This window comes from Tiliqua scincoides, chromosome 8 (assembly GCF_035046505.1).
Source record: "Tiliqua scincoides isolate rTilSci1 chromosome 8, rTilSci1.hap2, whole genome shotgun sequence".
NCBI classification, from domain to species: Eukaryota; Metazoa; Chordata; class Lepidosauria; order Squamata; family Scincidae; genus Tiliqua; species Tiliqua scincoides.
In genome coordinates this window covers 7,757,696-7,771,785 of record NC_089828.1, presented here as the reverse complement: position 1 = coordinate 7,771,785, position 14,090 = coordinate 7,757,696, and the positions used below count along the sequence as shown (strand labels likewise).

At 50.1% G+C, this 14,090-nt stretch overlaps 1 protein-coding gene and 1 pseudogene across 1 annotated transcript in view; one reads left to right on the top strand and one right to left on the bottom strand.

Annotated features, from left to right (window-relative positions):
* The window catches only part of SMAD3 (SMAD family member 3), a 58,695-nt gene extending 44,928 nt beyond the window's left edge, over window positions 1-13,767 (bottom strand). Inside the window, exon 1 of the mRNA XM_066635118.1 lies at window positions 13,513-13,767. Coding sequence (XP_066491215.1) covers window positions 13,513-13,718 — 206 coding nt within the window. The 5' untranslated portion in view covers window positions 13,719-13,767. The remainder of the gene's footprint in view (window positions 1-13,512) is intronic.
* Window positions 7,400-7,520, top strand: LOC136659676 (5S ribosomal RNA; annotated as a pseudogene).
* Window positions 13,768-14,090: the final 323 nt, after the last annotated feature.

The window sequence follows — 14,090 nt, the reverse complement described above, 5'->3', positions numbered from 1 at the left end:
AAGCTACACAAGCAAGGGGGGGTTCCACAGAGGAGGTGAGGGCAGGAAATGCTGAGCAACAGGCATGTTTACACTACAACTGTAAGCCAGTTCAAGCCCATTGAGATGAATGACTCCCAACCCAGGGAATTCACAGCATTCTCAGAAGACTACACCATCATCATGTTGGGAACATCTGCAAAGACCGTATCTGGTGAAGACACAATAGTCCTAGCACGGCCGAGGGCATGAATTTTCCCAACCCAGTCTTACTTGCACAGGTTCAATGACGCAGCAGAGAAGAGAAGGTAAGACAGCATCGAGGATCCTGGGAAATGGGACTCACATAAACTTTGCACACAACATGAAAATAGCTACTCTCGTTTTCTACAGCAGTGGTTCCCAAAGCTTTTTAACTCCAGGACCCACTTTTTAAAACAACGCTCTATCAGGACTCACCTAGGTTTACCAGACTTTTAAAAAGGAGATCTATAAAAAAAAACGGAGATCTCGGGGCTTGAGGCAATTAGTCATCTGATCTTTCCACAACTCTTTAGCAACCCACCAAAGATCAGGTCGTGACCCACCAGTGGGTTCTGACCCACACTTTGGAAACCACTGTTCTAGAGGATTGATCGTAAAACCTTTCCAAAGTACTTGAGAAGTAGTGAAGTTGCTAAGAGACCAGTGCAAATATGGGCATCATTTCATTTTATTTGTTTTCAAACAAAATGGAAAGTTATCAAAACAAGATGACACTATTAGTTAATGGTTTGCAGCCTGCATTCTGTATGCACAGCAATGGGGGACTTCTGTGTTGTGTTGTTCTCTTGTGACACCACCCGCTCAGCCCTGCATTGATCCAGCTGCAGTCTTGGGCTGGCATCCCAGCATCCAAAAAACTAATTGGCTAGCAAGCGTTTTGCTCAGTTTGAACAAGGCCTGGCCCACACACACACACACCCCCTTCAAAAAGGGTTACTTTTGCACCTCCAGCTGTGGCAGACGTAGACAAGGCCCAGTCAGCTGCAACACTGAACTGAATGCAAAGAAGACCCTGAACCAAGAGGAAAGAGCCCCAACTAGAAGACAGAAACAGCTTGTGGCACCTGAAAGACAACGCATGACTTGCTGCACAAACTACTGTGGACTTGACTCCATCACATGCACGGAAGCTTATCCTCTGCTCACAGAGGCTTTTTATACACACAAACAAAAACTGAAAATAGCGGGGGGGTGGGGTGGCTAAAGGGCTATTAATTGCCAGCAATCCATTCCTCAAGAATTCCATGTAGAATTTAAAATCCCTACCAGATAAAATAGTGACTATACCTATTCAAATTAATGGCATGAGATACCAACTCCCTGAAATTAGAAAACTAGCACAACAAAGTGTACGCTACACTAGAATGTGCTAGTTTTGTATCTGCAAAGCAACATTTTGTTTTTTAATCAAAGAAACATCAAAAATGGCATCCCCTCCACTGGCAGTCTGAAACGATACATTCCATTCTACCACCTCCTGCTGCCGCAGGTGAAGACCAGGACTAAATCTGGCCAAGCATATTGGCAAATATTTGCCCATTAACCAACACTGCAGACCATCAGGGCAGCCAACTCTCCCAATCAGTCATGGAGCCACAGTGCAAGCACAGTCTTGATGCACATGGCTCTTCACTACAATATAAATGTAGTACATCTATTATTTTTTAAAGTTAAAAAAAACACACATGCAAAGGACATTTCAAAAAAAAAAGATCACTTCTTCCTTTACATTACTGTGACATACTTTGCTTAAGTTAAAAGCAAACATCCCACTGCAGGTGAAGAGAACCTCGGAGCTGCTGAAGTGACTCCATACCACACAAAGCTTGCTCAGGCATGTTTTTGCTGCCTTCAGGTCAGGACTCTGAACCATGTTTTGACTGGGTTGGTGCAGGATGCGCCTGTCCTAAATTCACCTAGGAAAGGCACACTCAAGGCCCTCCACAAGGAACCAGAAACTGCCTCCAACAAGACCATGAGGTGGACATTGACAAGCAAAGGATACTTGGAGCTCTTTCTTTCTTCCATAATCCTCAAGCTGCTGGGAGATCAGGTAGGGACTGAGGCTATATCCTTTCTCAGCAAGAGTCAGGAGCCTGAGAGCATCCAGGACTCCCAACATAAAAAGGATCCGAGGTTGTCCTTTCATCAAAATGTCCTGAAGTCTGTCCAGTCACCATGTGGGCTTCTGCATCCATACCCCGCCCCTTCACCCAATGCACTCAGAATAGCGTAGCAGACCTTTCTTCACAGATGCCCTCCCATTTGATCCTCAGAAACACCCTAACCCTCAGGCTGGGTTAAGAGACTGTGACTGGTCTAAGCCCAGCAGGAATTGGAACCAGGATCACCCCTCACCCAAGCACCACGCTGGCACTTATGCTACTATCTCCCTGCGAACTGGCTCTTGCGTAACCTGCAGCTTTTGTTCATCCAGATTTGTTATCCATCTCAATCTAGAAAGCTCAAGGAGGTTTACAACAGCATACGACCGAGTGCAGAAACAAACATTTTTAACTACAACAAACAGCCTCTCCCAAGCAGAAATCTATGGAAGGGGCAGCCCTGGAGCGCCACCACATTTGGCTCCAGCATGCAGCAAGGCCCAACCCAGAGGCAGCAAATTCCTTACTACCACTACTATCAGTAGATAGCACTACTATCAGTGCTCCACAGCAAGGGCTCTCCTCAAGTTTAGATGGGTTCTGGTCAATCAGGGACCCAAGGCGTGACTCAAGCGGAAGACGACTCAGCAAAAGTAGCAAGTGACTCAGCCCTTATACAGCTTTCTGCATCACTGATGGGAAGTTCTCCAAGATATTAAAAAGTGAATCACTTCACAACAAACAAATGCTGGGGGGCCCTTTAACTTGCACAGCTGGGCGTTCTCCAGGATTAGGATCAAGAAGGTTTAACCAAGCATGGTTACCTTGAGGCAAGGTGTTTTGTCAGCTTGGAACCACACCCAAGGCAGGGTGTGCAAGTAAGAGAAACAGACTACTAAAAGACAACATGTCCAGGTGACCACGCCTCCTGGCAACAGTCGGTAGAGGAAGAGCACAGGAGCAGCAGAAAACCAGAGGGAGAGGCAAGCATCAAGTTGCTGCTGGGCAGAGCATTTCTCCAAGCGCCTCTGTGCATACCACACCCTCCTGGACATGCACATGGAAGCACTTGTGAGAAAGACCCACAGGCAGGGCTGAGGAGCTGCAGGGCCCCAGGTTCATGCCAAGGTCTGTAGAATCCTAGAGATATAAATAAAATTTACTATAGACTCTGAATCTCTTACATATCTTCGGCCTTCTTTGCCTTGGCTACAGCTCTCTTCTTACGGCCACGTAAATATTGCATTCCAATGTCTTTTAGGGCGCAATCCTAACCAACTTTCCAGCACTGATATAGCTGTGCCATTAGGGTGTGCAGTGGAGAGGCAGCCAAGGGGCCCTCCTCAAGGCAAGGATAGGTTTGTTACCTTACCTTGGGGCTGCACTGCAGCCAGCTCAGTGCTAGAAAGTTGGCTAGGACTGTGCCCTTAGTTTGTTTACTCACATTTACAGGAACCACAGAATCCTTAAAAAATACACGTTATGTGTATATTTACAGATTTTTCAATTCTTTCAGAGAAATGAATTTTTTTGCTGTTCGATAATTAATATATTACACAATTCAAGTATAGTAAAAAAAATTTCAAATGTAAACAGTATAAACAAAGATGACTGACTTTCTAAGAATTAAAAAGAAAATTATAATTATTGCTGTTCTCTATAAGCCCTGCAATATGACATTAGGTGTCCTTTGTGAAGTGTTGCAGTGTGTCTCTGACAAGACTAGATTACGCTAACACAGGGGGCCCTTAGGCAGAGCGCCCAATACGTAGCTCACTGGACACTCAGCTGGGAGATCCTAGATGTAAAATCCTAGCTCTCCCTACGTCCGCACTGGTTTCTCTGAACTCTAAAATAGCTGAACTCCACTCCCCTTCCCCACACAGGCCCTACATGCCAGCCTAAATATAGAGAAAACCTGTATGTCTGCAACAGACCACCATAACCAGTGCCGCTTTTATGTATTTCGTTCATAGCATACTGGAATCCTGTTTTGCAGACACTGTCACAACCAGGAGTTTTAAAGCCGGACTCTGGAATGTACGAGACTACAGAACTCCTATTTCAAACCACAGCTTGGCCTGGCCACCTGGCTTTTCCCAGACTGGCACCCCTGAAGAGTAAAGCACACGGAGGGATGGAAAGAAAGAGACTCTGTATGTGTGTGTTTAAAAATAAAAAATTAGGAATTCAAAGAAGTGGGCAGGAACTTACAGGAAACGGAATACCTTTTGCCCAGAAAATTCTGGGGGTGGGGGAGAGGGGTGTGTTTTTCTTCCTTGGTTTCACATCACGTTCCACCCAGACGGCCAAACTTCTCTAGAGAGACAATTCACTGTATGCAACACACATGAACTGCTACTTGCCAGCAGAGAAACATTTAGCAGCCAGAATGTACCAGCAGTACTCAGTGAGTTTCAAGCACTCTGCCTTCCGGGAACACTGTCCGCCATGAAAGAACCCAGAGTGCTAGAGAAAAAGAGTCGGGGGCTCGTTTTAGGCAGGCACTGCACTCAGACACTGCTGGGCCTCGCCACTGAGGTTGCAGCAGAGTAGCAGGGGGGAGGGTTTCTGATTTGCCATGGCTTAACAAGAAGAAAGAGGCTGCACCCCCAGGCACACGCATTCCTCAGGGCCATCTGCAAGCTGCATCTCTGCATCAAGAGTTTTCCAGTTATAAAATGGGACTTTTCAGTGCCTTAACAATGGCCCTTGTGCTCATCACTGCTCCTCTCTCAGCCTGCAGGTTTCTCACCTGCAAACTTTGTGTATTCAACCTTTGTGTATTCAAATGGCCTGAAGTAGTGGTGCTCAGATGTCCGCAGGCCATCCTGAAGTGCAGCAGCCGTGGGCAGACAGTTGCTTCATCAAAGAAGCCAACTGCCACTCTCCTTGGGAATACCCTGGGACACTTCCATGGGGACCACTGATGCAAAGAACCAGCATGCAGGATAGGACCCGGACGACGCGAGTGCAAATTCACTTCCAGTCATAAAGGTTAGTGGGCAAGAACAACAACATACAGCATTTGTTTAGAGTGCTTTTCGAGTGCTCAGAGTGCTTCGCATGTTGTCAGGACAGCATCAACACAACACAACCCTATAGGGGAAGCATTAATACACCCAGTTTGCAGCCGGGAAGCAGCTTTTCTCAAAGGGCAGAGCAGGACAGCCCCATATGTGACCCTGGATAAAATCAATGAAGTAGAAGAATGCCAAAGCATGGCCTTTTCCTGCAACTGAACAGCCCCAGAGCAGAGCATGGATGCAGAGGAAAGCCGTCAAAACACTCTGGGTGTGAAAACAGCAGCGCACAGAGGGGAGTGTGTGCATAGCATGGAGCCTGGTTAAGGGCTACCAGTGAGCATCTCTGGAATGTAGACGCATGCCGAGAGGCGGCACAGGCCTCTTGTTTAAAAGGAAGTTTTCAACTACAACTCAAGTCAGCTGACTTGCCACCATTTGGTGACTCTTAGAAGCAGATTCTGGAAGCAGAATCATCAACCAATAGTTAGACCAATTTGTAAGTGGGGAGAAAGCTCTTTGATCCAAGCACAGCCTGGGCTCATCCCCTTTCCTTTCCACATGGTTTTAACGCACTGCTTTTGCCAGCAATTTGCCAGCGGTTCACTTACTCAGCCTTGCAAAGACGCCCACTGCAATACAAGGGCATGCTACTCTTCCTCTTTGAGGGTTCCAGAACCCTGGCTGAAAAGCCCACAAGTTGCCTACAGATCCCATGCAAGTCCACAGTCAAAATGGAAACTGAACCCGGGTGTCCTGGGACAATCACTGGACCAGGGATGGGTAGGCTTCAATTCTGGTCTACCTTGTTTTTGTTATGAGAGCTCCAGCAGAACTGGTTACAAAATCATGACTCAGAGGGCAGGTATCATTCAGGATTAAGATGCAGGCACAGCCCAGGAACGGATTTGCAGTGCCAGAATCATGCTTCCTTTACACTCACATCCACTCAGGCTCTCCTCCCCAGTTTTCTCTGCTTCAACAGTCTAAATGAGGGCCAAACCACACATTACATTAAATGCAAAGTCCGTCCCTGAACACTTGAAACAAAAAAAGAGTGCAAAGGGGCACAATCAGAATTGGGTCGGTACTGTGCGAGAGGGGGCACTTAACCCTTTCCCACTCTGCCTCTGCTGAAAATTGCACTCCTGAAACTGCTACTTATTTATATACTGTGGTGCCATCCATGTTCCAAGACAGGGCAGGTCCCTGCTGTGAAGAGCTCACAAGCCAGAGTTAGGCACAAGGGAGAAGACGGAGGGGGTGAAGGTAGAACGTGCAAGTCTCTTACCAGAGAGGGATTTGAGGTAGCTCAGTGCTAGAAGTCCCACAGTCAGCCCCAGCCTCTGTACCGACAAGGGACTCTGGTAGCAGGACGAAGGCCAGCCATGCTTTGCCTGGGGCAGCCAGGAATTGCTGTCTAGGGCCTACATTGGGCTGAAAGGGCCAGTGACTGGACTCTGTGTACAGTAGCTGCACATGCACTACTCTTGCAGAGGCAGTATAGTGGCGAACAAGACCCAGGTTGATTCTTTCCAGTGCTCTGAAGTGACAGAGACATGGCTGACCACTACTGAGCACAAGAATGTCATTTACTAGACTCTCGTTTACATGTTCACACAAGCCCACAGGCAACTGATATAAGCATGTGCTATGGTTCCCAGAGACAAGCCTCACAGAATGTGGAACTATACACAACTGTGGTTGCTCACCATCTGCTACCTTATCTGCCAATCTGCAACTTTGAAACAGAACATTCATTTCACAAGGATTCCTTTTAATCCAGCACTTCAAAGCAAGCAAGATAAAAAAAATACTTGGACAATTCAAAAGCACTGAAAAACAAAAACAAAAAACAAGCACTGCTGATCTGGAGCACACTCGGTTGGCAAAATGCAGTGCATCCCACCAAAACAAAAGTGGTGCAGGAGCACAGCTGTGACCTCATGCATTACCCATCCATTTCATCAGAGCCTGCACCACAGAGCTCCTAGCAGTGAAGGTTCCAAGAATGCTTTTTCAGAGTTTAAAACAAGAACTACAATTCCTGGGATGTCACGAGAAGAACAGCACAACAATTGAATCAGGTGCAACATCTGCCAAGCCAAAAGTGATCAAAACACAACTAGAACCTCAAATAGAAGAGAAAAAACCTTGGACACAGCAGCAGAGACCAAGAATGATCTTGTCCCAGAACGCTGGAGACAAGCAGTGTCAACGAAAACTGAATTTGTGCGCCATGTAACTGACTACTAGTAACTGTTACCCTGCACATGCCCGATCTTGTCTGATCTCAGAAGCTAAGCAGGGTCAGGCCTGGTTAGTACTTGGATGGGAGACCACCTGGGAATACCGGGTGCTGTAGGCTTATACCATAGTCTTTCGAGACTGAAGGTTGCCAACCAACTGACTACTGCTAGAAGCAATGAATGTTTTAAGGAAGCCTAAAGAAGACACCCCACCCCCTTGCTAAGATAGTGGTGGTGAACGTCAACCTACCAAAGCGTCTTGTTGCAGCTAACACTACAAAGGGTCTTGCGGCACTTAAAGGCTAATTGATCTATTGCAGCAGAAGCTTTTATGTAAGTTGCATCTGCCATTAACCTTCTGATACAATAAAGATGTCACAAGACACCTGGTCATTTTTCCTGCAATAACCATGCATCCAGGAAATATAGCTGAAAAACAAATGCAATGAAGAACCTGCACTTGCCTGATGATGTACCCTCCCTTCCTCCCACGGTGCAGATGGCATTTTTGAATTCTGTTCTTAGGTGTGTTCTTTACATTGCATGTTTCTCCTTAACAATCTTCCACCTTGCTTAATAAGTTTGCATAAGAGACAGAATGAGAACCTGCTCTTCTCCCGTAAAATCCTTGCTGCCCCGTGGCCATTTCTCTCAGGGGCTCTTTCCACCAGGCCTGCTTCAGAAGCCAGCAGCCATCAGAACCCCTGGACTGGAGTAAGGACCAGTAAGCCATCTCATCTCCCTAGCCTTTGCTGCTGTTTTTTTGGAGAACAGGCAGGTTACAAGAGCACTGTCTGGCTCTTCCTGCTTTCTTCTGAGCACTTGATTTCAGCTCTGCAACTCGAGAAAAGGTATCACTCTGGAGATGAAGAGCAGCTGCTCAAAATCCGGAAGCCCTCTGTGAGTCTCACAAATGGAGCACTTCTCTTATTCTGTATCCTGGATGAGGAAGCCCACCCAAGTTGCTTGTGTTAGTGGTTTCTCATGCGTTGTTTTCTTCAGTGCAGATACTCACTTTAGCCAGCTTTGACTTTTCTGTGGAGGTCTCTGCTAGGGCCAGGATCAACTGGCAGCTGCCAAACTGGAAAAAAAAGAGGGAGCACTACTTTCCCAGGTGGGCAGCCACAACACAGCTGCAGAAGGATTTCGGGTGCATTGCAGAATGTGTCTGTGGGCAGCAACAAAGCCTGGCAGGTGCTCCATGTGGGTGACGATTCAGAGAACATGTCACAGGATCTTTTGCGATGCAGAGAATGACCATGGCAGAAAAGTCCATGTAGAAGAAAAAGGGTCCTTGGAGTTCAAAATCTAAAGACCACAGTGCAAAGGCTCCTTTGGTCCAGTTTTGCACGAACCAATTCAACACGCTCACTCACCCAGGAAACATTTGTCAGTACTTTCACTATTCATCAGGAACAAATTGCTCTCTTCACTGCCCTGGTTTGTTATTGTAGACATTTAAAACAGTCTCTGACGTTTCTGCTTGTTTACAAGTACTGAAGTTCCATCACACATAACTTGCAGGTAACAGAGACAGCCAGCTTTTCATCAAAGACTCCAGCATTGCTACACATTTATCCCACTTTATCTAACCACAGACATCAATAGAATGACTCTGCAAAGGCAACCACATAAAGGAAGCCAGAGTGCGCCCCAGGCAATTCCCAAAGCGCAGAGCTTTTTTCAGCAAGGAGGACCATTGTATTCGGAGAGCGCTACACCCAATTCGTGGGTGAACTTTTGCTGGTGAGGCAGACACTGCCCACTCCTTTCTCAAACCAAAGCAAAGATCACTGGGATGAATCCTCAACAACCTAGTTCAGCCAGCGTGCTTCTGCAAGCACCCCTCCCCCAATTGCTGTTGGGGGTCAAACGACCCATTACGAAAAACAGGCAGCATTTCCTCTTTTTTTTTTTTTTAATCACAAATTCTAGCTGTGGTAAGAGCTGGGGACCCCTCCCCATAGTTTCCAATAAAAGAAGTGGCAGGGAAGCAACAAGCGCCTGCTTCTTGGAACACACATTTTAGCCCTAAAAGTCACAACAGCCCCTAAATTCCCTGCGACGCACTAGCTTCTGGAGTCGTGTTCGATGCTGCAGAAGCCGGTATTCAGCAATAGTTTTAACAGCACTTCACAGGGTTCGAAATGACCATTTGTGTGGGGGGGCACTCACTATAGCAGAGAGTCGCTTCCCATTTGGCAGGGCACCAATGGCACAGCTTCAGTGTTTTTAGGCTCCAGTCAACATGTTACGCTTCAAATGCACATTCAACACCCCAGTCTTCAGGGTGTGTTTTTACTGCGATCCTCTCATTCACATGGGATGATCCTGCACTGGACCTTCCAACGTGCAGAAATGCCCACAACTCCCTGGGGACACATTTGGCTTCTGATGGACTGACCCATGGAGGTGGGAGGTACGCATATTGGGGTGAAGGTAAACTGCAGAAGCTACTACAGTTCTTTGAGAACACCAAGGTCTGCTAGCTGGAGACAGGTGGAAAAGAAGGACTTGGGGCTCCAAAGGAACTTAGAATAAAAGAAGAGAGTGTTTTTTTAATGGGTGCTCAGCCCAGGGATCTGTGTTCAGTGCCAGAATGGCATTATTCTTTTTACCTCCAAAACCACTCCAGGTTTTTTCCCCCCAAACTTTCCTCATTTTACAAGCTTAATGCGGGGGAAGGGGGCTGTTAGCTGTAGTTAAACAACCAACACTTTTTGCAGACCTACTGCAGAACTCTACCAGGCAATTCCCACCTACTGTCTCCCACCCCCGCCCCCACTCAGGTGTTGCAGGCTAACCAGCAAGATTGCCCCATCCCTCAACTAAGGAATTCACAGGCCTTCTGCCACTTGCAGGTGCAGGAAAGAGCCCACAGGGGGGACCTGCTGCTGCTGCAATACACGTCTTTCTGCCAAGGAACCACCCAAGACAGAAAAGGTGTCCCTGCCAGGGAGAGTCCAGCTCAGTCCCCAAGACTGAAGCAAACCACCACTTGAGAAGCAGACTGGCCCTGTCGTAGGCCACTCTGGTGAAAGCCAAGGCCTGCCTGCCCTCTGTCAGAACAGCTTGGAGGAGGGACTCCGAATTCTTGATCTTCCACAGATGGAGTCCCCAAACTGGGTTACTGGCCAGCCCCAGGCAGGTCACACAGAACGACAGGCACCACTTGGGCTTTCAAAATTTCTTTTAATCTTTGTGGGTTTTCTAAAAGAGGGAAACAAAAATGAGATAAAGGTGAAGGGGGAGGCATGGGGCCAGAAAAGGAGAAAGAAAGATGGCCTATTTTGTGAAAAGGGACACAGAATCCTCCACATAGTTCGACACTGCTCCAAGTCTCTTCACCAAGTTTCTGACTAAAGACCAGCTCTACCTGGAGATGCAGGCAAGGACTGCACCTGGGCCCCTCTGCATGCAGGGGAGGTGCTACCCCACTGCGCTACAATGTGGGATCCCACACAGCACACAGGTGCTGAAAAGGCATGTCCCCCTTCAAGGACTTTTGGGGCACCCAAAATGAGCAGGGTGGCACCTACTGGGCATGCCCAAAGTCTTGGGTTCAATTTCTGATGGCATCTGGCGGCATCCCAGTTCAAGAATTTCAGGGAGCAGGTAAAGACCTCCCTCTGCCAGAGGCCCCAAGAGCTGATCCCAATCAGGGAAGGCTGCTCTGGGCCAGATGGAACCATAACGGTCTGACTCAGCACAAGGCAACTTGATACCGAAAATTACACACACACACACACACACACACACACACACACACACACACACACACCCCTTGCTGGGAACCACTGTGGAGCACAAACATCTTTCTGAAGGTGGCAATTTCTGCACGGCAGACCAAGCCCTGTGATTCATCTCTGAATGCTCACAGTCCAGTCCAACCCTTCAGCCTCACTCCAGCTCCCCTTCAGTCAATGTATGTGCCCAGAAACCACCTCCAGCCCCTCCAAGACTGACAGTCTGTATGCACACATGTGTGTGCGCGCGCCAAGCTAATCTATGGAAAAACCCTTCCCAGTTACAGACGCGCAGGCAGTCAAGACAGACCTCGAGCTGCTGCAAAGCTAAGCATCAAAAGGTTGCATTTTCCACCCACAGGTATGCCAAGAGTAGAGATCGGAATCCTTGAGCGCGCACACAGGCCCAGTTCGTCCCAAGTAACGGAGCATCGGAAGCCTTCGTCCAGTTCCCAGTTCTCCTCGACTCTCTCAAAACCACACATCGCAGCAGGACTGTGCAACAGATGCCTCTTTGTGCAAAGCAGCCACTCCATACTAAATCATTCTGACAGCCAAGGCACACATTTGGAGAGAGTTAGGAAAGCAAGAGGCAGGGACAAAAACAAACAGGGGAGAGCACTCTTTCACAGCTTGCTGGGCTGCACGGCCTGAACTTTAACCTTCTTTTAAAAGGAAAATGAAGCGGCAGCCACAGCAATGTCGCCTCGTATCTTGAAAGCACACACACACACACACCACCGGCCCACCAAAATGGCAAAGTATTTTCAGAGCACTACAGTGAACACAGCTCCCACCCCCCAAAGGCACCTTTGGAACAACAAAGTTACACACAGACAGCCAACACAGGCCACAATGTGCTGCACGTGATCACACTCAGCCACCTTCTTTAGAATGAATGTCCAAAGCACCACTGCTGAGCTCCCATGCCCATCTAGCACTTAGCACCATGCTCAGCTACACCAACCGCCCTGCTTGCAAGGAAGAGTCACAGACGCTTAGACCCCCCCCCCCCGGAGTTCCAAAAATACGTCTCATTTGCTGCAATACATTTATCCACATGGAGGTTTTTTGCGCACAGGTAAGGAAGAGGGAGAAGACTGGGACCTTGGGAACAAAGTAAAAGCCTCACACTCATGTTTTTTCCCATATAACAGAGAAACTAACAAGATATGGATGCATGTGCACCAGAATGTCTGGAGACAATTCCACATTCACACAGGCTTCCTGCAGTTTAGATAGGTGGGCTTGAACGGGTGCTTATCCACTTTGCTGTATATCCAGCAGTCTCTCTGAAAGGCTGTGGGTGAGGGTGAGAATGAGCAGGGCCTTGCTGGGGCCAACCAGAAGGGGGTTCAGCCCACCATTCTGCCAGCAGCCAGCCAGCTGCCTTCACGAAGCTCCTAAGCAGGGCAAGAAGCTCAGAGATGCATCACTTTGGCACAAAATGGCCTGGCCATTTTTATCTGGTCAGAAATCCAACAGATCTGCAGAAGGCTTCCTTTTCAGTTGGGGGGGCACGTATATTTGTGTGTGGTTCACTGAGTTGGGATGCTTCATTCAGCCCATCAGGAAATAAGTCATGCTAAAACTTGCTTCCAGTTAGGTGGAAAGCACGTTCTCTTTCTCCTCTCACACAAGTGCCCAAACAGGCCCCACTGACTTTTGGAAGTTTGGAAAAGCAGCTGCCCTCACAGGCAGCAGTCGCTGGGGGCCCTTGAACACAGGTGCGGCTGGAGCAGGGGAGCGACAAGACCTTTCAGGAGGCCTGGATCCAATCCCTCGCTCCACAGTGTGCCAAAGCCGAGCAGGGAGGACTTACGGCCTTCCCACGCAGGTGGTCACAGGACCCATCCAGGCCCCCCAGGCAGGGCTGGGAAAGACCCCTCCGAGGGCCCCACTGGCAGCAGGCCGCTTCGCAGGGCTGAGCTGGCACCGCAGCTCCCTGCGCGTCTTCTCCGCACACAAGTTTCGACTGGCAGATCCGAGGCGGGTGAGGCGCCTGCTGAGCCACCCTGGCGGCTCTGCGAGGGAAGCGCCGGGCCGAGAGAGAGCCGCTGGAAACTGTGCACACGCACGTGCCCAAAGTGTTCTGTGCGGCCCTGCGCGCGCCCCAGGCACAGAGACTGCCCCGTGGCGGGCGGGGGGCGCAGGCGAGGAAGTTTGCTGAGCAGGCGCCCGGGGGCCGAACCTGCACCCGGCCCGGCGCGACCTCGCCTGCGCGAGTGGGCGCCACGGAGGGCCCGATCCTGTGCGCGCCTGCTCCGAAGGCAGCCCCGGGGGGGGGGCAGGACTGGGCGGGAGGGCGCCCTCGCCCGGGGACTGGGCTCTTCCGCGCCCTGGGGCGCGCTCGGCGGGGCCCTACCTGGGGATGGTGATGCACTTGGTGTGCGCGCCCTGCGTGGCGATGGCGCGCTCGAGCTCGTCCAGCTGGCCGCTCTTCTTGAGCTTCTTCACCAGGCTCTTGACCGCCTTCTCGCTCCACTTCTCCTCCTGCCCGTTCTGCTCGCCCTTCTTCCAGCCCAGCAGGCGCTTCACGATGGGCGGCGTGAACGGCAGGATGGACGACATGGCCGGCGCCGCGCCTCTGCTCCGGCTGCCGCTTCTGCTCCCGCTCGGAGCGCCGGCTGTGCGCGGAGGCGGCTCGGGCCGTCTGAGCCGCATGCAAATGCTCGCCCGCCCCGCCCGCGCCCCGCCCCGCCCCGCGGTGCCCCCTCGCCCGCAGCGCCCGGGGAGCTCGCCCGCAGGCCGCGTCAGGCGCAGGAGCCCGCCCCGCGGGAGGGGCCGCGCTCCGGGACTCTCGCGGGCCGGGGCGCTTTTCCCAGGTCCCCGCGGGAGGCGCTGCCTCACCTGCCTCCGCAGAGGAGCAGTTCTGCGCCTCAGGACCGCCCGCAAAGGAGGTCTCGAGGCCGCTCTCTCCGCGACCCGCTGGGGGGGCCTCTG